We start from the raw sequence: 26836 nt of genomic DNA on the forward strand, positions 1-26836 counted from the left end.
AATGCATGGAAAGTGATAATATGTGCAGAAATTACTATGGGAGCTCCTTGCCGTAGCTCTGTTCCTAGCTGCTGGGAGCTGGGGACGACAGGGCACATCAGTGAGCTACTTACTCAGACCTCATTAAGTGTATGAGTTATTTTTATTTAAGTTTTTTCCTTTTTGATCCCTGAACCCATATGGCTTTAGTTTCTCATATTCTGTACTTGTTCATGTGTTGTGCTGTAAGACTTACTAAACTGTTTTATATGCAGGGTTTTGAATTACATCTGACAGTAAACTTAGAAAGTGAATGGAAACAGAGGAGGGTATTCTAAAGTAAAAAATAACTATTGGAGTAATTCCCTTAAAAAATTCCTTTTTTTTTCCTGTAGCAAAACTATAGATAGATAGATAGATAGATAAACATTTGATAGGAACAGAAAAGTATAAAGAAGTTTTAAAAAAATCACCCATAAAACCACCAAGGCAGCCATTATCATTTGTATGTATGTGTTTTTATTTTTGCTTTTGGATTAATTTTCTTAATTATAATTCTGTTCTTATATGGTTTGATAGCCTGCTTATCATCCATATAGCATCATAATATAAGCATTTTTGCTTGCTATCAAAACTGCTATGGCAGCTTTTGACTTTCTTGGCTTTTTGTTTGTTTGACATTTGAAAATGGATATGTACAATATTATTCATTTAACTTCGAAAAAATGAAGCTGAAATGTGAAGGCTGACTTAGGAGAAACTGAGGACAGCAGGCAGTTCCTTGTCACACTAGAGTAAGAATCTTTCTTTCTTTCTTTCTTTCTTTCTTTCTTTCTCTCTCTCTCTCTCTCTCTCCCTCTCTCTCTCTCACTCTTTTCTTTCTTTCTTTCTTTCTCTCTCTCTCCCTCTCTCTCTCTCACTCTTTCTTTTCTTTCTTTTTTTCTTTCTTTTTCTTTCTTTCTTTCTTTCTTTCTTTCTTTCTTTCTTTCTTTCTTCTGTTTAGAGAGAGAGTGGAGAGAGAGAGGGAGAGCATGAGTGGGGGAGGGGCAGGGAGAGAGAGACTCCCAAGCAGGTCTGTGCTATCAGCGTAGAGACAGATGCAGGACTCCAACTCAATAATCAGCTGATGCCCAACAAACTGAGCCACCCAGGCACCTCAAGAAACACTTTCTTAACCACCTCCCTCTTCCAAACAACATTAGCAAGTTTGTGGGTATATCAGATCTTTTCAGCAGGCAAAGTAAGTTATCATCTTAGAATTTTGAAGCCAAAGGTGCCTGGAGCACAACTTGTTAAACATGATAGGACTCTTTAAAAAAAAAAAAAAAAATGTCCTCTGCTTGATTACATACAGAAAGAGGATACTCACTAAGAAAGTAAGAGAAATATAGATCCTTATTATTAAGTACAATTCTCTCCTATATTGCTGTGACCAGGGTATGGGGGTGCAAGATCACCTCTCTCGGGGTTCGCAAACAGACCAGATTCGGCCACTCGCCACTGACAATGTCCAGAGCAGAGGCCAACACTGGGAAGATAGAGGATTAGCCCGAAGACAGTGGACTGGGATCTTGAAGACTATCTCCAAAGGGCTAAAATTACTTCCTGGTTTATATAAAGCAAATGTGGGACAAAGGTTAGTGGATACTTGCTGGGAGGCATGAAAGTTCAGGCCCATCCTTGTCTTGGGGTCAGTCACGCGGGTCTTGCTGGCTCAGAGTAGGCCTTACTGTTTGAGAGCATAGTTTCATTTCCCCATCACAGGATGCTTTGCCTGCGGGGTCTTTTGCCTGAGTTAACAGATAAGCTGGAAAGAAGAATTTAGTCAATTAGAAAATGCACACTGAGGTCAAAATGGAAGTATTTGAAGTTGTGTTTCCTTACTATGTAACAATTTATTTTAGCGGATTTTAAGGCTGATACAGAATTGAGGGCCTCTATCTCATTAAACCCGACAGGAACCCTTTGCAGTCAGTACTGTTATTTTAACCATTTTTCTGATAAGGGACATGAGGCTTAGAGCCCTGAAGTCACATGACCAGAATCTTAAACCTATTTGTGGCGGAGCCAGAGACAAAACTTGGGCCATCTCACCCACTCTGAGTCACTGAGCCAACCAGTGATTTGTCACTCAGTCCTACTTTCCCACTTGACACAATTAAAAACTACTCTTCTGTGTCTCTTTCAGTGTTCTCTGTAGCTTAAACACTAATTTTTCAGCTGTTCTTCAAGATGTAATCTGTCTTAAAGTCTGCTCAATCCTGTAGTTGTATGGTACATTTTTCTTGTTTTTAAAGAGAGAACCCTAAGCAGGCTCCATGCCCGGTGTTGAACCTGATGTGGGGCTCGATCTCTAGACCATGAGATCATGACCTGAGTTGAAATCAAGAGTTGGACACTTAACTGAGCTACCCAGGCACCCTGTCTGATTAATTTTTATTTTGTTCAATTTTAAAAAATTTTTTAATGTTTATTTTGAGAGAGAGTGAGAGAGAGCGAGTGGGGGAAAGACAGAGAGATGGAAAATTCCAAGTAGGTTCTGCACTGCCAGTGCAGGACCTGACGCAGGACTGGGACCTTGAACCCATGAACCATGAGATTATGGCCTGAGCCGAAATCAAGAGGTAGATGCTTGACCAACTGAACCACCCAGGTGCCCCCTGTATGATTAATTTTTAATGTAAACTATTACTTTTACATTTGTTGTATTGGATTTAATCTTGTTCATGTTGGCTTATTATTTTACCACTTTAAGGTCATTTTGAATATTAATTGTGGCATCTGATGTTTATGCTATTTATTTCTGCAAAGTGTAGCAATGCTTTTCTATTTATTCATCTGAATGATTGATACATACATTGATCAGGATCAGGACGAGATGGAACACTTTACGGCACAAGATGCCACCCTATTAGGATTACCTTATCCTGTTCATTGGACCTTCTGGAGTACTAGTATCATAATATAATGCAATTTAGGAGTACTTTAGGTGTTGGTAAAACAGTAATTTGTTTTAATTCCACTTGCATTTTAAGCCGTGCTTAGAGTATTCCTCTGCAGTTTGACTATCTAGTATATGATCTCTGAGAAAAGGTTTGTTTGTTTGTTTTTTTCCTCCTGTGGATTTCTCTGCAGGAATCACTCAGTGATTCTAAGTGTCAGTGAATGATGATGTTTTAATGTCATTAACATATTTGGGGGCCTTTATAGTCTTATATCTGGACTAGAGTTTAAACTGGGGATTGAAAATATATTGAATAATGGGTATTTTTTTTTTTTTTTTTTTTTTTTTTTTAGTCTTTATTTATTTTTGAGAGACAGAGACAGAGAGAGAGAGCACAAGTGAGGGAGGGACCGAGAGAGAGGGAAACACAGAATCCATAGCAGGCTCCAGGCTCCAAGCTGTCAGCCTAGAAACCCACGCGGGGCTCCAACTCATGAACTGCAGGATCATGACCTGAGCTGAAATTGGACGCTTAACCGACTGAGCCACTCAGGCACCCCTTGAATAATGGGTGTTTTTTGAGTTAATCTGATAAAGCAATATTGTCAGACCATCACCCAGTGAAAAGAAATGAATAAATGTTTAGATGTTGAGCAAATTGAATTTTTATTTGGGATTTATAAAGTGAATTAGAAATATTTAGTTTCCTTTTCATAAGTCTGATAACATAGGTGATTCTGTTTGTGATCTACACATGGAGATGTTTGCATCCAGACCCCTGTGACTGAGTGTGCTATATGTTTGTGTAGTCCTTGGCCTCCTGAAAAGCATACCCTGTGGAAGACTGTAATCTGTACTAATGGACCATTTTGTTGTATGATTATAAAGCCAGCTGAGAAATTTTTAATAAGTTAGGATGCCACAATTTGATATCAAATTGCACTTGGCAGCTTGAATATTATAGTAAATTTTTAATTTAATAGTACCTTCTTTAATGTTTTGTCATCTTAAATTTCTGGTAATCAAATTCAAAATCAAAGACAATCTTGACAGGTAAAAATTCAAAGGAAAAAGAGATCTATAATTTTCAACTATTGTGGACCATGGATTATGATTTTATAAGGCAGAGGTGTTCTGAAATACTCTTTAATGAAGCATTTTCTCATATTCTCTAGGTAGATATTTTGACATATAAAGTCAGTTATCCCCTCCCCCAAAAAAATGTTGATCGAGCTTTTTTGTCAATATTTGAAAGACTATCAAATATTCTTTAATAAATTTGTTCAACCTTAAAGTGTGCCAGAGACCTAGTTTTATATCATCACATAAGCTAGAAAAAAAAGTGCTTGAAATCATTTCTGGATGGTAAATTATTTTTTAAAATTTCTTAAGTATCTCTATTTAAAATTTTTAAGGTTTAAAAATAAAGATGATTTTTATATGCATTTGTATTAGCTTCTTGGTGCCACTATAGCAAAATATCACAAATTTTGGCTTAAAACAATGGAATTTATTTTCTCATCGTTCTGGAGGCTAACAGTTCCAAATCAAGGTGTTACTAGGACAGTGTTCTCTCTAAAGGTTCTAGCGAAGAATCTGTTCCATGCCTTACTCTCAGCTCTAGTGTTGCCAGTAATCCTCCGTGTTTCAGTCTCTGCTTCTGTAGTCACTTGGAATTCTCCCTGATTATTTGTTTGTGTTACTCTCCTTATAAGGACACCAGTCATATTGGGTTAGGCCCCACCCTAATTTAATATGATCTCATCTTAACTTGATTACATTTGCAAAGAAGACCCTATTTCCAAATTAGATCACGTTCCACTGGAACCAAGGGCTTCGACTTCAACATACTTTGTTGGGGGACATATTTAACCCATAAAAGCATTCAGTAGTTGAATAGAAACAGCCTAAGACAGAAGTTGGAAAATGGACCTCAGAGATGACAGCAGCTGTGATCCTTTTTGTAGTTTTTTAAATTTGTTTATTTTGAGAGAGGGAGAGAGAGCACAGGAGCAAGAGAGGGGCAGAGAGAGAGGGAGAGGAAGAGGGAGAGGGAGAGAAAGAGAGAGAATCTCAAGCAGGCTATGCACTCTCAGTGTGTAGCCCAACAGGAGGCATGCATCCACAAACCATGAGATCAAAACCTGAGCCAAAATCAAGAGTTGGGACACTTAACCAACTGAGCCCCTCAGGCACTCCCCTTTTTGTATGGGTTTCAAAGTCTTGACTTTGGGTCACCTGCTTGCACATTGCTAATCATAACCTTGGACTATTTGTGATCTAAGGAAGTTATAATTTCTCCTTGGAGCGTTTTTCCATTGACCTGTTATTTCACAAGTCTTTCCCAATGAATCTTCTCAGATCAGAAACCATAAACAAGTATGCCATTTACATATTTAATTTTATAGTGAAACTACTGAAATGTTTTCCAGAGTAGCCCATGAATTGAAGTCTAGTGTTCACTATCTTGTTTTATGTCCTTTGTATTTACAGATTTAACATTGGGAATTTATACTTTCCATGAATGATACCAAAGATTCAGTATCAAATGAATTTGTAATGCTTTTGAGGCATGGTTTTGAATCCCATATTTTATAAGCCTGTTTTTTTTGGAATGAGTCACTTAACTAGCAGATGAGCCTACTGATCCGTTTAGCTTTTATATCATGGTGAAATTTTATTTTTCTCTACTCATTAACTCTATTATGTATGTTTATATAGTTTCTAGGAGTTTTAATGGTTATTAATAAAATAATACACCTTTGCCTGTTTAAAGGCATACCCAATTAATTTGTCCTCAAATTAAACCCTTAAAATGTTCAGTGATTAAACTCCTGAGAGTGCCATATTAAGTCTATAACTAAATACAAGTGCTATTTTATTGCACTACCCATTTATGCAAGTGCCATTACCTTACTGTCTTCCCTTAAAATTTGTTTATAAATGGTTCCTCACAATTATCCCTTGTATACAGCTTTTGTGATAATTGTGTATCTCTAGACAGTGGTTAGAAAGCATAGCTTCTCTAGCAGGACAACATCAAGCATATTTTTATTTTATTTAAAAAAAAATTTCATGTTTATTTATTTTTAGAGAGAAAGAGAATGTGTGCCCATGTGCAAGCGGGAAAGGGGCAGAAAGAGAGAGAGGGAGAGAGAATCCTAAGCAGGCTCCACGTTGTCAGCACAGAGCCAGACATGAGGCTCAATCTCACAAACTGTGAGGTTATGACCTGAGCTGAAATTTAAGAGTCAGACGCTTAACTGACTGAGCCACCCAGGTGCCCCAAGCATATTTATTTTTTTTATCTTAATTCTTTTACATAATAACTCAATTTCAGTGCTCATAGCTGTTGCATTTTTTCTATGATGTCTTTTTCTGCATTGTATCTGGCATTCCTATTGAATTAGTCCCACAATGTTTTCCCTTTTTTTAAAAAATATTCATTTGTTTTTTTCCCCTCATAATTAACTTTTCATCTGTGTTTTATGGTTTTATTTTGCTTTCATGGTCCTTTTGATCTCTATGATTTCTCAGCTTACCCATAGCTGAAGAATGAATTTTTTACAGTTACAGAGTATATATTTACGTAGGTAAAGCTCAGAAATCAATACAGTGTTTTCAAGCATTGTCATGCGTTTTAACTTCCAAGTAGATAATTATAGTGTTTACCATCACATTACAGGAATTCAAAAGTTAAATTAAAAACTTTAGGAAATAAGTGCTAAGGAAATTTAAAATTGTCACAAACCAGTAGTTAACTACTATCTTAAACAATTACAAATAATAGATGTAATTTTCATGTGATCACTGGATGCCTGTCCCTTCATGGACTGGAATTGTCAAATGAAAACCACAACTCACTAAACCTTAGGGAAATACACTTTAATCAAATGGATTGATTCTATGAAGAAAATAAAAGCCTATTTTTTGTTAAAAATGAGTCTAGTATCATCTACAGAAAAGAACCTTAATGAACATCAGAAAGGTCATAAATTTGTAGTGTGATACCAGGCACATTAAGTGAGCAGCTTGATGAAGATTTCTCAACCTTGGCACCATTGACATTTTGGGCCACATAATCTTTTAATGCAGGTGGCCGTCCTGTGTATCCAAGAAGTGTGTTTAACATTATCCCTGGCCTCTATGTACCACATGCCAGTAGCGTAAACATGTTCTTTTTTTTTTTTTTTTCCTTGTATCAGATTTGACCTTTAGGTTTTCTATCCTTTTAGGCTTTGTTGGTAAAAATTTTGAGCCTAGGGGACAGGATTGTCTCCACTAAAAGAGCCAAGTGGACCCTATAATCTTCTTTCTTCTTTAGTTCTGCCTTTGTGTTGATTTTTTTCTGATCCCTCCACCCTTTAAGCGAAACTTGTGGCACTATTTTCCATTCCTTCACAACTGTCTCTCTGATTAGTGACTTGTTATATCTTTTGAGCTAAGGAGTTAATAAATGGTTATGGCTTTATGGGTTATCCTCCCAAATCAGATTTGAGTTTCGGTAGTCCTGAGTCTGAAAAGGCTGGGTTAAGTGGAGAATTTTAAATTAAGACAGGGCCCTTAACAAAGATGTTTTTGGTCAAATTAGCCCTTTAGTGCTTGTAGCACATCATAGAACTTTATTTTGTTTGAATCTGCACAATGGAGAGCATGGCTTCAAAAGATTGGAAAGGCCCTTATTTGAGATAAAGTCTAGTTAGGTATCTTATGCAGTGAATGAATGACAGTTTGTGAGCATTGAGAGGGCTGGGGTATGAGCTTGGTTAGGCAGATTTGGATTCCTAAGAGAAATCCCTGAATTATCTTTGATATCTTAAATTTCTTTATCACCTAAATGCTGTCAAAGCATCTAATCTCAGGAGTTCTTACTTTGAATCAGCTCAGAAATATTGTCACTTCTTCACTGGGTGTTTGAACACTGAAAGACCTAGATAGTTGTCTCTCAAGTCCCTAATACTGCCAGACTAATTGTTTTAAACACTGGTTTTATCGAATCGCAGAAATCTGTGTCCCTCCACCTGGCTGCATAGTGTCTATTCAAATTTATCTCCTACTTCTAGTGAAAGGAGCATACTTTCCAGCAGACCAACTTTTTTTTTTTTTTTTTAACTAGCTCATGAATATACCAAGCTCATGCCTGTTCTGTGCTTTTGTTATGGTTTTCACTCTTGTGTGGGATTAAAATGCTCCTTCTTGCCACCTGATCATATTCTTACTCATCACCCCAGGTTCACCTGAAGCCTGCGTCCTGCACAGGGCTATCCATAGCTTGTTTATTCCACATTGATATCTACTTGCTTTTATGTGAAAGCATTGACTACAAGCAGTACTCATTTTGGTCCTTAGCAATATATGGCTTTGTTCAAAGTGATAATAGATTTGTGTGTATGTTTCATTTTGCCTCTTCAGCTAATTCATACATTTCTGGAAGGCAAGTGTTTCATGCTTTTTATATTTTTAGTATGGGATTATATGCATAACAAGTACTTAGTAAAAGCTTCTGTTAATGGATGGACAGGTACTGATTGTATTCTATTAAAAAAAAATTGTAAAACCAAAATCAAGAAAACTTATAGGAACAAACACCATATGTAGTCCCATATTAAAGTTAAGAAGGGTGATCTTTCTGGATGTCATTGAAAAGAAGGTGTATTTCCTTAGGTGAGAAATTGAAAGTAAAGGTACCTTGGAAAAGAGTAATCAACTAGTGGCCTATAAAAGGAAATCTGGGGACGCCTAGGTGGCCCAGTTGGTTAAGCGTCCAACTTCAGATCAGGTCATGATCTTGCAGTTCATGGGTTTGAGCCCTGCGTTGGGCTCTATGCTGACAGCTCAGAGCCTGGAGCCTGCTTCTGATTCTGTGTCTTCCACTCTTCTCTGCTTCTCCCCCACTCACACTCTGTCTCTCTCACTCTCAAAAATGAATAGATGTTAATAAATAAATAAATAAATAAATAAATAAATGGAAATCTGTTTAGCTCATTTGTAATACATCTGTGAATTATGGTGCAATTAATGCCACTTTGGTCGTGACATGTATGTCCTATTGAGCTACTGGTAGTGGAAATGAGTAAATGTAAAAATAGTGATTGATGTGGGTCAGAAAACATTTCGTTACAGAATTCTAACTGATCTTCATTTCTTTCTTTTTAAGCACCCAGATACCTCTCGTCACTGCACAAATGGACATTTGAAAGTGTTTGAAAGTGCTGGTTGTCAAACGCTCGCGAGCATGGAAACCTCGTCAATGTTGTCCTCACTGAATGATGAGTGTAAATCAGACAATTACATTGAGCCTCACTACAAGGAATGGTATCGAGTGGCCATCGATGCACTGATCGAACATGGGTTAGAAGCATACCAAGAATTTCTTGCCAAGGAACGAGTATCAGACTTTCTAGCTGAAGAAGAAATTAATTATATTTTGAAAAATGTCCAGAAAGTTGCACAAAGTACAGCATATGGTACTGATAACTCCTATGATGATACCTCATCTTCAGGGACTTACTGGCCCATTGAGTCTGACGTGGAAGCTCCAAATCTTGACTTAGGCTGGCCGTACGTGATGCCCGGACTCTTAGGCGGTACCCATATAGACCTCCTCTTTCATCCACCAAGAGCACACTTACTTACAATTAAGGAAACTATTCGGAAGATGATAAAAGAAGCAAGAAAGGTAATCTTTTCCGTTTCTAAATGAAATCGTTTTTCAGTGAAACTTTTTTAAATTGAAGTATAGTTGACATACAATGTTACATTGTTTCAGGTGTGCAACATAGTGATTCACCAAGTCTATACCTTATGTGGTGATCACCACTAATGCAGTTACCGTCTGTCACCATACAACACTATTAAAATACCATTGACTGCTTTCCTATGTTGTACCTTTCATCCCTGTGACTTACTCATTCCACTCTAAATGAAAAATGTGAAATGTGGAAAAGCATCAAAGTAGTATAACAAATATGTATGTTAAAGGAATCTCTATACGTCTGGACCATGCCTGTTATTCTCAGGAAATACACCTGTGAATACAAATACATGGGAGGATTGTACTTCCCATATCTTGTGTATATTTAACAGAGTGGTGTTAGGATCCTGTTCTAGGTGCAGATTTCCTTCTCTTCTTACTGTACATCCACCTTCTTCTGCCCGCGTGGACTGGGAATGGGATGGGACACATGGAGTTCAAGGCACTTCGATTTTCCTTAATGTGTTTTTGGTAAATCAGTTGAAATTTGTTTTGTACTCAAAAGGACTGAGCCCAATTCTTGCTGTAGATATAGTTTATACTCTTAAATAAACCATAGATGTACTTATTTATTTCCTCATTTTTGTGGAAACAGTATGAAGTCAGGCATGATAATGTAAAATTCTGAAGTTAGATCCTGAGGTGCTTTGCATTTTAGGGCTTCTGTGCTCTTTATTAAATATTTATATTGGCTTATAAATCTCAGAAATTCTATTTTAGAGCTTGAATTAAACTGTAGACATTCTCTTTTAACCAATCAAATAAAAGTTACTGAGTATTTTCTAGGTACTCAGTACAATCATAGACAATTTTGAGATTATAACAAAATTTCCTAAGCTGTTCATTAAACTCAGCCTAGAATTTTGAAATGAATGGATAAAGAATTAATATTTCTTGCTATAAAGTGTCTATTTCTTATTTACTGATACCATGTAACATAGAAATGTGACCTAAAAGGAACCCGAGGATCCACACATACATGACATGGCTTTATTTCATGTCAACAAGACCCAGAAATGCTTCAAAAGCTTGATTTTATGAAGTACAGAAATAGAAGACCCTTGAAATCCACAATGACATTGTAGTTTGCAAGACAGGCAACTAAAAGCCTTGCAATCATGTCAGGGAGACATGATGTTCTGAGGCTAATGTCAAATGTAGGCTTTGCAAAAGTAAGGGGATTTTTTCACCACCACACCTTTTGAATTCAAACAATCTGACTTTTAGCCATGAACTTAGCAGTATTACATTAAAGAAAGTACTAATCTATCCCATTTGCTAAAAATTAGCTACAAAATCAGGTATGTGGTAGGTGTCCAAATTTATTGAATGAATTGGACTGTGAGTTCAATTTACTATGGGTGAGTATTTTTAAAACTGTACTATCCTATGCTCTGTGGACTCATTATACAATTGTGTTTTGTAAAACAGCAGAAGGAAAGTCAAGAATATAGATGAATCCTTATAAATGTAAAATAACAAATATCTTGTACCATAGCATTTGCTAATTTCTGTTTAGGGAGACAGTGTATTTTTGAACTATAATAATAATTGAAAATTGATACATCAGTGAAGATTAATATTATTATGGTAAACTTAGTAGTTATGAATTCATCAGCCTACACCACAGCTGGTTTCCTTTGGAGCATTGCATTTCTGTGATGCAAAATGAGTCAGGAGATACCATGAGTTTTTGGGTTAGCATTCATTGGAAACTGAACGTAGTCATGACTGTTGTATTTTTCTTTCTAATGTGACAGCTATTTATTTAGTGAGCCTCTAAAAGTAATATCCTCTGCTTGCTCATTGTCTGCTGGGAATTCCCACTTGCAATGGCAAGATGAGGATCTTGAAGTCCATACTGTTAAACAGTGATCTAATGTTCTGCTTCTCTTCCACAAAGTCAAAATGTCATGATATAAGAAAGAATTGTGCCTGTATTTGATTTTGTGTATACATATCCAAGCTAAATTCAAAGAGAATTATTTAAACCTTGTAAATTGAGTATATAGCAATTGAATATAAATCATACCAGATAACTTAGAGTTTTGTTTTGTGTTATTTTGTTTTCCAAAAGCATTGGAGAACATTTTAATTTCAACTCAGATGCATTAAATATCGAGGTCAAGTGGTCTATGTATGTATGTAATGTATATTTCTCCAGTCTTTTGGAAATACCTTCATGTGCCACAATGTCTATTTAAGGATTTTTGAAGTACTCCAGAAAAGAGTTATTGACCCCATTTTTACAAAAGGTTACACTGTTTAGCCCATACCAGACAAGGTCTTGTGAAAAAATTGTTAAATAAGAACAAATATTATTTTAAAGTGAAAGCTTATCAGAACACATCGCTTTGTAGATTAATTGTGGTTTTTATGGCTTTTATGGCTATCATTTACTCAGCAGATATAAGTTAGTTTCTTATAATTTCAGAATGAATGGGAGCTCTTTAGATTTCAGGATCAACTTCCTGTTTTCAAACTATTTTCAGAAGATACATTCTCTTTATTAGATAACTCTCAATGAATTGTCATGGCATTATGAAGAGGATGTTTTTTGTTTTGTTTTTTTTTCATTAAATGTTTGAGTAATGTATATTTTGATGAATAGAACAAATTTTCTTGCCTTCACATTTCTCAGGCAAATTCTTTAGGTAATCAACATTATACAACTGTTGAGATATGAGGCCAAACAAGTAGGGTTAGGAACCAGCAAAGCAGAACCGACGAAGTGATCTCAGAGAAGAATTTCAGTCCATTTTCATTGTTCTGTTTGCAGTTGACATAAGGTATTATGAAAATAAAGGTCATATTATGGGACAATCTGAAAATAATGTAAAGAATCCAAAAGCATTTTTCTTAGAGGTCCAGGCATTAGAAGTCTGACCACCAAATTAACTTTCTAGTCCCTTGAGAATGGAAATAAAAATGATACCATATCATATCCATCTTTACTGGCAATATCTTGGTTTTAAACTTCACTGATTTATGTGTTCTTGTTTCTATCTAAAGTAACATAGACTCTGAATCATTCTACTTTGGTAAGCAGAATATACTCTTTATACTATTTTAAAAATCCATAGATTTGTTTTTATTCATTTTATTTTTGCCAGTTGTCAGAAGTTGTAAAGAGGTTTTTTTGTTTTGTTTTCTTGTTTTTTTTTTCCTTTTGTTTGTTTTTTTTCTTTGTATGTCTGCTTATTTTCTTATTAGAGAATCTTCCTCTGGGAAAATCTAGTTATAGGTAACTTCTTACTTGTGCCCTAAGGGGGCCATATTTTCATTTACTGGCTCTTTTCTCTAACTCCTTCTTAGTTTTCCCTGTGCGCTTGCCATAATTACATTTGGGTCGACTTTATAAAGTCTGATAGCGTCTAGCAAGACTTTTCCCAGGTAATTACTTGTCTCTCAAGAGGTGTTCCCAAGATGATATATGTATGTATTACTAATTACTGTGAACACCTCTTATGAAAGCATCCTCTCTAATTACTTTAAAAAGCTATCTTTCATAAAAGTCATTTTTCTTCTAGCCAACCCAGTGGTGGATATTCATAAAGTTATAATTCCTGATATGTGAATGCTTAACCAGAATGCTGTTTGCATCTGTTTTCTTATTCTAGGCTAGCTTCTTCTGTGACGTGTGAATCTTACTCTTGTGAAATAGGGACTCAGGAAGACACGTAAGCAAGAGTCTAGTGAGAATTGGGGCAGAGTAGTACCTGAGGTGTTCTGTACTGCCTCTCTTAAGTTTAAGTCTTGGTTCCTACATGACTCACTGTTGTTGGGTGTGGCTGTTATGGCCTGGGGAGCTATTAGTAATGCCTAGAAACTTTAACCACCAATTGGCCCATGGCCACAAATGGAAAGGTGAACAGAGGATGGGGCTTTTCCTGGGATTTGCCTGGCATTATAAAAGCAGTACTAGACTAGAGGCTCTTTTATCAGGGGTCTACCACTAACTAGTTAGAGATTGAACAAGTCATTGCACCTCCTCAGGTAACTTCATTTATTTAGTGAAAGTCATGAAGCAAAGCCTTTTAGTGTTTTGTTGTTGTTTATTTAAATTCAAGTTAGTTAGCATACAGTGTAGTACTGGTTTCAGGAACAGAATTGCATGATTCATCACTTACATATAACATCCAGTGCTCATCCCAACAAGTGCCCTTGTTAATGCCCATCACCCATTTAGCCCATCCCCGTACCTCCCCTCCTGCAACCCTCCCTCTGTTCTCTGTATTCAACAGTCTCTTATGGTTTGCCACCCCTCTGTTTTTATCTTATTTTACTTTTCTTTAACTTCCCCTATGTTCATATGTTTTGTTTCTTAAATTCCACATATGAGTGAAATCACATATTTGTCTTTTTCTGACTTATTTCACTTAGCATAAAACACTAGTTCCATCCACAATTTTGCAAATGGCAAGATTTCATTCTAATATTCTTGTCCACATCTCTGATAGCGCTTACCAATTCAAGATTATTTCAATATGTTATACTCCTTGTTGAATTAGTTCATTATATGAATAATTTTAATTGTGTCATAGTGTGTCACTTCCATCTGTATGACTTTGTGATCATATCCTGCCCAGCTGAGTGATATGGATCTATTTATCAATGCCTTTATTAGGCTAGGATCATCACTCTCCTAATGTTCCCAATTTTTATTTAAGACTTTCCTCTTTGCCTTTCTTATTACAACTCTTACTGTGAATACTTTCATGCTTTGAATTTGAGTCAAAATTATTTCCAGGAAATGTGTTTTGCTTAGATTTAATGACATGTTTCGATCTTGTGACATTAATTTGAATACCTCTTCTCTAAATAAAATGCATTACATGTTTATATATGAATGATATATAATATATAATATAACAATATAACATTGTATGTGTATGTATATGTGTATGTATGTGTGGGAGAGAGAGATATCTTGTTAAAATTGCACAGACCTTGCTATACTAACCATTGCTATCTCTGAATAGGAATACTCTTTAAGCTCCTGGAGCTATACAGGAAGAAAAACTCCCCATTCTTCTCATTTCATTTACTCACTCCCTTCTCTTACTATTAGTAATAGCTCTGATGATATTAAGTATACAATTTTTAAGACGGTTACTTATTTTTTTTTAAGTTTTTTTTTATTTTTGAGAGAGAGAGAGCACAAGCAGGGGAGGGGCAGAGAGAGGGAGACACAGAATCTGAAGCAGGCTCCAGGCCTCATGAGCCATGAGGTCATGGCCTCAGCCCAAGTCAGATGCTTAATCTACTGAGTGATCCAGGCGCTCCTTAACACAGTTACTTAAGGGAGAGGAGAGAGGAAAGAAGACACTATATAAGGACTGTGACCTTATTGTAAGATCAAGTTTCGGGCTTCCTCAATTGACTTGAAAACTTTTATAGACATAGAGCTGCAGCTTCTCTCTCTCTCTCTCTCTCTCTCTTTGTCTCTCTCTGTTTCATTCCCCCTCTTACTCTCTTTAAATTACCCAAATTCAAATAATTCTTTTTTTTAATTAAGTTAAACTAAGTTGATTTTAATAAAATTTATTGTCAAGTTGGCTAACATACAGTGTATACAGTGTGCTCTTGATTTTGAGGGTAGATTCCCATGTCTCATTGCTTACATACAACATGCAGTGCTCATCCCAACAGGTGCCCTCCTCAATGCCCATCACCCATTTTCCCCCCGCCCCCCCCCCCCCAATCAACCCTCAGTTTGTTCTGTGTATTTAAGAGTCTCTTATGGTTTGCCTCCTTCCCTCTCTCTAATTTTTTTTTTCCCCTTCCCTTCCCCCATGGTCTTCTGTTAAGTTTCTCAAGTTCCACATATGAGTGAAAACATATGATGTCTTTCTCTGATTGACTTATTTCACTTAGCATAATACTCTCCAGTTCCATCCATGTTGCTAAAAATGGCAGGATTTCATTCTTTCACATTGCCAGGTAGTATTCCATTGTATTTATAAACCACATCTTCTTTATCCACTCATCAGATGGACATTTAGACTCTTTCCATAATTTGGCTGTTGTTGAAAATGCTGCTGTAAACAGTGGGGGTACATGTGCCCCTATATATCAGCACTCCTGTATCCTTCGGATAAATTCGTAGTAGTGCTATTTCTGGGTCATAGTGTAGTTCTATTTTTAATTTTTTGAGAAATCTCCACACTGTTTTCCAGAGCGGCTGCACTAGTTTGCATTCCCACCAACAGTGCAAGAGGATCCCCGTTTCTCCACATCCTCGCCAGCATCTGTTGTTTCCTGAGTTGTTAATTTTAGCCCTTCTGACGGGGGTGAGGTGGTGTCTCAGTATGGTTTTGATTTGTATTTCCCTGATGATGAGTGATGTTGAGCAATTTTTCTTGTGTCAGTTGGCCATCTTGATGTCTTCTTTGGAAAAGTGTCTATTCATGTCTTCTGCCCATTTCTTCACTGGATTATTTGATTTTGGATGTTGGGTTTGGTCAGTTCTTTATAGATTTTGGGTACTAACCCTTTATCTGATGTCACTTGCAAATATCTTCTCCCATTCCATCAGTTGCCTTTTAGTTTTATTGATTGTTTTCTTTAAATAATGCTCTTCTTTAAGAGGTTCATGGAATGGTATGAAGACTCTGAATCTTGGAGTCAGGGCTGGTTTGAATCTCAACTCAAACAGCTGTTTGTATTAGGTATTATACTATAACCTCTCTAAATTTTATTTTTCCCATCTGTGAAAGGGAGATGCTTATACTCCCTAGGATCCTTGTGAGGATGGAATGAAGTAGTTGACATGTCTAACATGACACATACCACACATGTAATACAGTATGTGTGCTGTTGATTCCTCCTCGTTTTCCATCACCTCCTCCTCCTCTTACTACATTATTCCAGGCCTTTATTTAAAAAAAATATATTTTATATACATATATAAAATATATATTATATATATTATATGTTATATATATTATATATATAACATATATATAATATATATTATATATGTAATATATATGTAATATATATTTTATGTATGATATATATTATAATATATTTTATATATGTAATATATATTTTATATATTATATATAATATATTTACGCATATTTTATTTATATTTATTTATTTTATTTATATATTTATATATTACATATTATGCATATAATATATGCATAATATTTTTATAATTTTTAAATAATATACATATATTATATATTTATATATTATATTTATATATTTTATATATATTATATGTATATAGTATATTTTATATATATATATATTATATGTATAATATATATAAATCAGTCTGTATTTTTGTATCATTGTGATTTGGCATTTGTTCTTTAAAAGTGAGAGCAACATTTGACCAAGTTTGATATCCATTGAGATAGTGTGTTACTAGGAATGCCAGCTAGGATTATTAACTCTTCATGAAAAGGTTATTCCTAAAAAGACTTAAACCCATTTCTGAGGTATTAAAATGATTATAATGATTATAATGATTATGCATACCACATCAGCTGTAGAGCAATACAACATTTTCCCAATGTTTGCTTACTATTGATGAAGAGGTAATATTGACTCAATGTAAATATATTTGAAAATAAGACGTATATGAAGCCAGCTTCAGAATGTGCAAAGAAGGTATCCTTTTTTTATAGAAAGTTGTTGAAGAAAAAATTCTAAATTATCCTTTCTCACCTAAAATCTGAAACCTTGAAAAGAGCGCTCTGGTGAAAACCTAAGGAGGGGGAGTGAGAGGGGGACATATTACTATAGATCAAGGGGAAAAAAATCATTCCATTTTCATCTAGAATTTTAAAGTGATAATTTTATTAGATTTTTTTTTTTTTTTTTAAGAGAGAGAGTGTGGGAGCGAGGGGGGAGGGGAAGAGAGAGAATCTTCAGCAGGCTCTACTCCCAACACCTAGCTGGGTGCAGGGCTCCACGCAAGGCTCAATCTCACGACCATTAGATTATGACCTGGCTGAAATTGAGTCAGATGCTTAGCTGACTGAGCCATTCAAGTACCCCAATTTTATTAGGTTTTTAAAGAAAGGCATTATACACTGGTTTAATATTTATGAACAAGAACAAGATTTTGTAACTTTTAAAGTTTATATTTATTATAGAACTGTCATTTGGTGTCAAAGTTGGTTTAAGTAACCGAGTTCATGAGATAGTATCACTTGTTGAATATTTCTGATATAATTCAAAATTGATAAGGAATATTATTTAAGGCTTACCATAATTAGTCTTTTTAGATGTTTTATCAGACACTGTGTTATCAGGTGAAATCTAAAGATCACCATGATTTTTTAACAGATTTTCATTTGAACATTGGCAACTTAAGAAATAACTTAGCTTTTAATAAGAAAAATTAGAAAAACTTAACAGGGGGTAATAAATTTATCAGAAACTCTGTCTTGATATATTAACATATTATCTCCATTAATATTTGGAAGAAAACAATATAAAATTTGACTTATTTCAAAGTGCATTTGACTTCTCTGATTAGGGGAAAAAAATAAGTTTATTTATTTTGGAGAGAGAGAGTGAGAGTGAGGGTGAGCATGAGCAGGGGAGGAGCAGAGAGAGAGAGGGAGATAGAGAATCCCAAGCAGGCTCTGCACTGTCACCATACAGCCCAATGAAGGGCTTGAACTCAGGAACCCTGAGATAGTGACCTGAGCTGAAACCAAGAGTCCGATGCTTAACCAACTGAGCCACCCAGGTGCCCCATGGGGAAGTATTTTTAAGACTGTTTTCTCTACTCAATTATTGCCCTTTGGTGCTCTGTTTTTGTTTGTTTGTTTGGGTTTTTTTTGTTTGTTTGTTTGCTGGTTGTTTTCCCCTTCAAAGTAATCCATGAGAAAGTTCCTGTATGGATTGCATGTGGTATGTACAATCTGTATTGAACTTTGAAGTACAATTATTAATATTTGGTTCTGTGTATTCTGGGATCTCTGAAGTAGATGCTTATTTTTTATGATGATTTCCGTTTAGTCATTTTCCTTCCTATCACAGGATTAAAATAAAAACCAAATACTTAGGTAGTTACTGAAACGTGTAATATTTTCCTGACAACACACTTTTAGTAGTTTGTTGGAGTGGCTAAGCTAATGGTCACCATAACACATTATGTCCCTAAGATACCAGTTTTCCTAATGTTTAAATAACACCTAAATTCCAAAAGGATAGAATTGTAGAATCTTACAAACTCAGATCCCTTTAGAACCAAGCTAGAAATGTAATGAGTGAAGTGTTGCTCATGGCTAAATGAGATAAACCTGGGACCTGAAGTGCACATTGAGGCATCTTATCAAAAGTTAACTTTCATAAGAATAAGAGGATATAACTGTCCTTTACTTATTTGTCCTTCTAATGAAATGTAAAATGTAATGGGGGTTTCCTGCAGGAGCCTTTGAGATGGTGAGGGCTGTAACACCAGATTAACATTTTGTACGTAAAGGATTCTGCCTGCTTTTTTATAGTTGCCACAGATTCATCATATAGTGTATACCTTTATATTAATTATTCTTTTTTTAAATTAGTTACTCTTCAAATTATCTCAAAAGAAATTGTTGGCTTTTATCATCAGGACTGAAACAAGGATCTGATTTTGAGTAATGGGTTTATGTTATGTAATCTAGTAACAGTAATAGCTATTATTTATTGAGCACTTACGTGTCAGGCACTGTGTTAAGCACTTTACATGCATTACCTTAAATTGATCTTCACAACCACCCTGTGAATTATGTACTTTTTATCGTCTATATTTTACTGATGGATAATCTGCTTTTTTGTGAGAGGTATCACTCTAGAGAGTGGTAATGATCCAAAGTGAGCATAATTGGAAAGTAGTGGTGACAGGCCATTTCTAAATGGAGGTATCAGAAGATATGATTGAGAGGGTCTAGGATTAAGACCAATTGGTGGAGGTGTGGAAGCACTGGTTTCTAAATGAACCACATACAAAAGCCTTTCTGGGATTGCTATTAGAAGTCAAAATAACGTACCTGCCATTGACAGAAGGTTATGATAGCTTGATGAGATGTAGAATGCAGACTCCATCAGGAGGCACGAAAAAGAAATGGGTTCTCTTGAGTTCAAATGCAGGGGAAATCTGAAGAAGTGAGAGAAGGGCAGTGTGATAATGAAGTTCTCCTTTGGCCCCTTCAGGCTTCAACTATAAGGGGCCAGTCTTTGGCCAACCTTATAGGTAAAAAATATGGCAGGATGTTCATTCATTCAAGCAAACATTTAATGCCTACTGCATGTCAGGTACTGTTCTAAATTCTATGGGTACATACATACGAGTGTAAAGTACATAAGAAATCCTGCCTTTGAATGGAGCTTACATACAAATGAGGTAGATAATAAGCATAAGAAATGAGTAGTGCTATGAAGAAAAAGAAAACAAAACACAAATATGGTTGGGTAAGAAGGATTTAGAGTGGTGGTGGCTGTTATTCTTCATTTTAAATAGGGTGTTCAGAGTAGGCCTCATCAAAAAGTGACTTTTGAGGAAAGAGGAAATGAGCCATCCATCTATTTAGGGCAGAGCAGGCTAGATACAGGGTAAGCTATAGGCCAGGAACAGGGCTTCCTATTTGTTAGAGGATGCCAGTAAAGATGCCAACTGCTGGACCCAAGAAAACAAAGGGGAGATGAGTAGGTGAGTAGGTGAGTTTAGGGAAGTAACATGGAGGTATTCATGAGACATTATGAGGATCTTGGTTTATGCTTTATGTAAAATGGGGAACCACTGGAGAATTTTGAGCAAAAGAGACACAGTCGTTTTCAAAAATGCTCTATTTTAAAGAATACATCTGGCTGCATTAGTGAAAGTTGACTATAGGGCTTAAGAATAAGTATATCAGAGGCTTTTAAAATAATTCAACTGTGAGATGATACCTTAGTTGGTCAGATGGCAGCCGTGATGGTTAGATTTTTGGATATATTTTAAAGACAGGGGTGTGAAATAAGTTAAAGAATACAAAATTACTCCAAAGTTTTTGGCCTGAGCAATTAGAATGATGGCATCGTTATTTGAAGTTGGTGTAACTCATCAGAGAGTTGGAATCAGGAAGCACAGAGACCAAGTTACAGAGGCCTCCAAGTTACTGTTTTCACCACTTTCCCAGGATGGTTGACAAGTAACCTCACCACCAAGACCTACAGACATCTCTGAGTGGAGATTCGGGTTCACATTTGAATCTAAACACAGAGAGACTGGACTTGGAGATCAGTCCTGATCCAGAGGGCACAGTTGAGGGATGGAAAGTAACTTAGATAAGATTAGGATACAAAGAAGTAGATAAATAAGGAGCAAGAGATAAGCCTGGCTGGCTCCTGACCCTGACTTGGGAAAGCAGGAGCTTATATAACCTGCTGAGAAGTGGAACCTCCCAAAGGCAATGGTTTAGCCACTCTCTTATACTGGGTCAGGTGAGCGAAAGGGAGAGTTGCTGGGAAGATGTCCCTTGGGAAGTCACTTTTTTCATTGGTTGTTTAGGTGAATAAATTTGGCATTTTCAGACAGTAGGGAGTGTGGGGCCAGTAGAGTAGGTTTGAAAAAGGAAGTCAGGGGTTGGTGGGAGAGGTCCATTGACCTCAAATTGTGGAGATCTTTCAAACCAGTTCAGTGGATTTGCTGGTAGGAAGTCATGAAATGTTTTTGAGTAAGTCAGTGATGCCAGGAAACCTGGTTTCGGACATCATAACATTTAGTTGGTTAGTTAAAACAAAGGGGAAAATATAAAACAGCTTGTAATATATGTTGGGATAATGCTCACCAACAGGCTAACAATAACTTGAGGCAGACTAAAATTCAACATAAAACAAGATGTCTTTCTGAAGTGAAAATATATGTACTGTTCTCTTCTAGAATAGAAAAAAAGAACTACTTAATTCTGTATCTATAGGAAGGTGATTTTGAAATGTCTTTTTAAAAAAAATTTTTTTAATGTTTTATTTATTTTTGAGACCGAGAGAGACAGAGCATGAGCAGGGGAGGGGCAGAGAAAGAGGGAGGCACAAAATCCGAAGCAGGCTTCAGGCTCTGCGCTGTCAGCACAGAGCCTGACGCGGGGCTCGAACTCATGAATCGCGAGATCATGACCTGAGCCGAAGTCGGACGCTTAGCCGACTGAGCCACCCAGGTGCCCCAAAGTGTCTTAAAGCTACTATTTAAATGTCTTAATTACAGATTTTAAGTCAAAATGTATTTTTGACAAAAACTTTACCTGGGGGTGCCTGGGGGCTCAGACAGTTAAGTGTCAGACTTCAGCTCAGGTCATGATCTTGTGGTTTGTGGTTTGAGCCCCAAGTTCTATGCTGCCAGCTTGAAGCCTGGAGCCTGTTTTGGATTCTGTATGTCTCCCTCCCTCTCTGCCCCTCCCCCACTCACACTCTGTCTCTCTCTCTCTCAAAAATAAATAAAATGTTAAATTTTTTTTTAATTCAAAAAGTTTACTGTATATGCATAATTTAAATCTGTACGTACCTATTGAATCCCTGCTATATGTAAGACACTGTTATGTCATATAAATGGAAAAGGAAACACTTCAAGTGGTTTATAGTATTAATATTTGGAAGCTGTGCTAACAGATTCATAGAGATATATTGATAAAATGCTGTAGGTGTATGAACATTATGTGAGTGACCTATGTATTATAAAGGATCTGAATTTTTTCCCCCACCTTTTTACTTTTAGGTATTAGCAGATTATGGAGGCATTTCCTAAAGTTTCAAAGCAGAAAAATTTTGATATAAATAAAATACCTTCAAAATATTTATTGGCAAACACAGCTTACTAGATCAACAAATGTATTTAAAAATGGTATATTTTTTCTTATTATCAGAGTACAGGTATTCCTTATAGAAAACATAGAAGAATACAGGAAATCGTTAAGGAAATAAAATTTAGAAATTTTCTTCTCTGTAAGGTAAATAGATGGATAGAGAAATCCATGGGCACACAGGTGTGTGTGTGTGTGTGCGCGCGCACGTGTGTGTGTGCATTTTTTTTTTTTTTTTTTTAAATTTTTTTTTTTCAACGTTTTTTATTTATTTTTGGGACAGAGAGAGACAGAGCATGAACGGGGGAGGGGCAGAGAGAGAGGGAGACACAGAATCGGAAACAGGCTCCAGGCTCCGAGCCATCAGCCCAGAGCCTGACGCGGGGCTCGAACTCACGGACCGCGAGATCGTGACCTGGCTGAAGTCGGACGCTTAACCGACTGCGCCACCCAGGCGCCCCCGTGTGTGTGTGCATTTTAATGCTTATATATAATCTCTGAAATAGAATGTTCATAGGTAACATACTTGAAATCATGCTTGAAATTATGTATAAAAATTTGCCTCCTATTTTTTTTCACTTAGGATTTTTCCCATAATAAAATAATTGATTTCCTGTACTGATAAGCAATGGCTTAAGAAAACAGCAACAGTGGGAGTTGCCTGCCCTGGATGCAGGTAATAAGGAAGTTCATTATCTCCAGGGAATTTAAAAACAGGATTCACTGAAAGACAGTCTGCTTTTTATTACATGCTGGCAATTGTAAACAATGCCAGTGATAACATACTGCTCCTCATCAGAGCAGACCTTGCTGCAGGGAGACCAGATTCCCGCTACCCCCACCCACCCTCACCCCTTCTACCATTCCTTGATACACCAGTCCTGACATGATGAGAATCTCATGGTAATATTCCTTTAGGAAAGAACAAAGCTTCTTAACTGTTTCTGTCTAATCATTAGGCACTCAATAATTAGTTGATTCGTGAAGCTTTAAAAGCAGAAAACATCAGTAAGTATACATTTTCTTTCACAAACCAAAACTTTCCTTTGGTCTGTATTAATTTCTTACTAATAATCACCTTTCAATTTACCCCTTAAGAATTCAAACAACTATTTTAAACAAGTGAATAAATGTGAAAAGCAAATGTGATATTTAGCCATTTGGTTAAATACAATCCAGTAGGGGCTACCAGAAAATCCATAATCATGGGGAAAACAAAAGCATTGTCTGTGTCATAGTAGTCATATTGAAGCCTGCTGAAATTCTGGAACAGTTGGTGAAAAAAAAAAAAAAGAGAACTGGGGTTTGTGGCTATGTACTCTTTTTGACAAATGGGCAGTTGGAAATTAAGAAAGTTTTAAAGTCCACAGTCACCCAACTGATTGGTAACTATTTGGGTAGATGGTATTCAGCTTCTAGATTTCCATTACCAGACTTTTATTTTGTTGCTTCTCTGCTGGGGAGGAGAACTAAATTTCTTCACCACATTAATGACATCTAATGTTTATTGAGTGGTATATTCCAGGCAGTGTTGTAGGCTCTTTGTATGTATTAACATATTTCCAACAGCTCATTTCAGGGGTGAGGAACAAAGAGGTTAAATAATTTACACTAGGATTTAGAAGTAGGAAATGGCAATGCTGATATTTGAGCCCAGGCAGGGGGCCCAGGCAGGGCTCAAATTACCTCTAATAGACTCATCAGTATTACCTCTAGAAGACTATTTCATGTTGCTATCATGCAAACCAACTGAATATGCAACCACACTTGTGCAGGTACTGTTACAGTTGATTCCTGATGATCTACCGGATAGAGTCCAACTCAATAAGCATGGCATATATGAGACTTTTTATATATGAAAGAGGCTCTTCATGAATCCTTTGTGCTTTATGTCCTTCCTCCTTCCATTAGTCACGTTAAACTCTGGTGTTATTAAAAAAATATATATTTATTTTTATTTATGTTTTTACATTTTATTTATTTTTGATAGAGACACAGAGCACTAGTGGGGGAAGGGCAGAGAGAGACAACGGAGACACAGAATCTGAAACAGGCTCCAGGCTCCAAGCTGTCAGCACAGAGCCCGATGCGGGGCTCGAACTCACAAACTGCAAGATCACGACCTGAGCTGAAGTCGGATGCTCAACCGACTGAGCCACCTGGGCATCCCTAAAAAAATTTTCTTTAATGTTTATTTATTTTGAGAGAGAGTGAGCAGGGAAGGGGCAGAGAAAGAGGGAGACATTATCCCAAGCAGTCTCTGCACCATCAAGCCCGATGAGGGGCTCGAACCCATGAACTGTGAGATCATGACCTGGGCTGAAATCAAGAGTTGGGCACTTAACTGACTGAACCACCCAGGTGCCACAAACTCTGGTGTTATTGAATTGCCATTTTCTGGTCTTTCCATGGTAGCTTATTCCTTCTTAATTTTGTAATTATTATTCCCCTATTTGGAGCCCCCTTTTCTGTAGGTTTTTTTTTCTTTTTGCCTCCTATTCAATTTTTAAAAATCCATGTTAGATTTTACTTATTTGAGCCCTGATCATTTCTCTTGCCAGACTTTGATTAGTCACCTCCTATGATATTGTCACCTTTGTAATTGTTCTTTGATTTTAGATGAGATATAGTCTCCATTCTGTCATAGGGCTTGGGATTCTCATTCTTTTCTTTCTCCTTTTTTTAAACTAGTTTTCTTTTTAAGATTAGATTCACTTTTTAATTGAAATTTAATTAGCATACAGTGTTATTAGTTTCAAGTGTATAGCATATTGATTCAGTAGTTCTATGTTGCACAATACTCAGCATAAGTGTAGTCACCATCTGTCACAATACAGCATTACTTTTTTTAAATTGATTTGTAATAATTTTTTTTTCTTTTTTGGATATGAATTCTTGTTAGATACATGTATTGCAAATATCTTCTGTGGTTTACTTTTTTACCCTGGTAATGGTATTTTTTTGATAAACGAAAGTTCTTAATTTTAATGTAGCCTAATTTGTTAATCTTTTAAGATTAGCTATTTTGGTGTGTCTTGGGGGAAATATTTGCCTACCCTAAGATTTGTTGGCTGTTAGAAGTTTTATCTTTTATATTTGGGTGTACAGATCCTTCTAGTGTTGATTTATGTGTATGATATGAGGTTGGAGTCCAAGTTAATGTTTGTATGAAGATCTAGTTGACCCTGCAACTTTAATTGACAAATCATCCCTTCCATGTTTTACTGCAATGTCATTATTGCTATAAATCAAGTAACCACTTATACACTGGTATATTTCTGGGCTCTGCTCTGTTGATCTGTTTTCTCTCCTTGTGCCAAGACCACAGTATTTTAGTTATTACCATACCTTTATAGCAAACACCTCTGTGTAGTAGTGTAAGTCCTCTGGTTTTTTCTTTATTATTGCCCTTGCTATTCTAAATCCTCTGTTCTTCTGTAGGAATTTAAAAACCATCTTGTCAATTAAAAAAAATCTATGATTTGCATTGACATTACATAGAACAGTTTGAACAGATTTGGGCTTTACAATATTGAATCTTCCTATCCATGAACAAGGTATGTTCTTCCATTTTTTACTTATTAGTTTCTCTCAGTGAGATTCTGTAGTTTTCTGTATATAACTCCCATGCATCATTTGTTTGTTTTTTTTTGTGGGTTATTTAGTATTTTTCATCCTATTGGAAATGATACCTTAAATTTTTTTGTTCTGGGGCACGTGGGTGACTCTGTTGGTTGAGTGTCTGACTCTTGTTTTTAGCTTAGGTCATGATCCCAGGGTTGTGGGATCGAGCCCCGCATCAGGCTCCACACTCAACATGGATTCTCTCTCTCTCTCTCTCTCTCTCTCTCTCCCTCCCTCCCTCTGCACCTTTCCCCCATTCATGCACTCATGCTCTGTTTCTCTCTCTAAAAATAATTGCTTTTGTTTTAATTTTTTATCTTCTTTGCTAATATATAGAAATACATTTTTTTTTTTTGTATTTTGACTTGAGTCCATTTATTTGATAAATTCACATAGTCATCTAGTAGATTGGAAATTTTGTAGATATGCCATCATATCTGTAAATAATGTTAGTTTTATTTTCTCATATAATTTTCATAGTTTTTGATTACCTTATTTTATTTCTATGTCTTCCATTACAATGTTAAATATAACATGAAATATGAATAGTACTTACTGTGGATTTTTTTTAAGTTTTATTTGAGGGAGGGAGAGAGAGAGAGAGGAGGGGCAGAAAGAGAGAGAGGGAGAGAGAGAATCTCAAGCATGCTCTGTACTGTCAGTGCAGAGCCCGTTGAGGGGCTCGATCTCATGAACCATGAGATCATGACATGAGCTGAAATCAAGAGTCTGGATGATTAACCAACTGAG

General features: G+C 36.2%; 1 protein-coding gene across 2 annotated transcripts in view; it reads left to right on the forward strand.

Annotated features, from left to right (window-relative positions):
• Positions 1 to 26836, forward strand: part of SACK1B (scaffolding CK1 anchoring protein B) — a 90293-nt gene that overhangs the window by 10235 nt on the left and 53222 nt on the right. For both annotated transcript variants that reach the window (XM_060615780.3, XM_060615781.3), the window contains exon 2: positions 9081 to 9602. In XM_060615780.3, the coding sequence (XP_060471763.1) occupies positions 9159 to 9602 (444 nt within the window). In that variant the 5' untranslated portion in view covers positions 9081 to 9158. The remainder of the gene's footprint in view (positions 1 to 9080; positions 9603 to 26836) is intronic.

The sequence above is a fragment of the Panthera onca genome, chromosome B2 (assembly GCF_046562875.1).
Source record: "Panthera onca isolate mPanOnc1 chromosome B2, mPanOnc1 haplotype 2, whole genome shotgun sequence".
Classification (NCBI taxonomy): Eukaryota; Metazoa; Chordata; class Mammalia; order Carnivora; family Felidae; genus Panthera; species Panthera onca.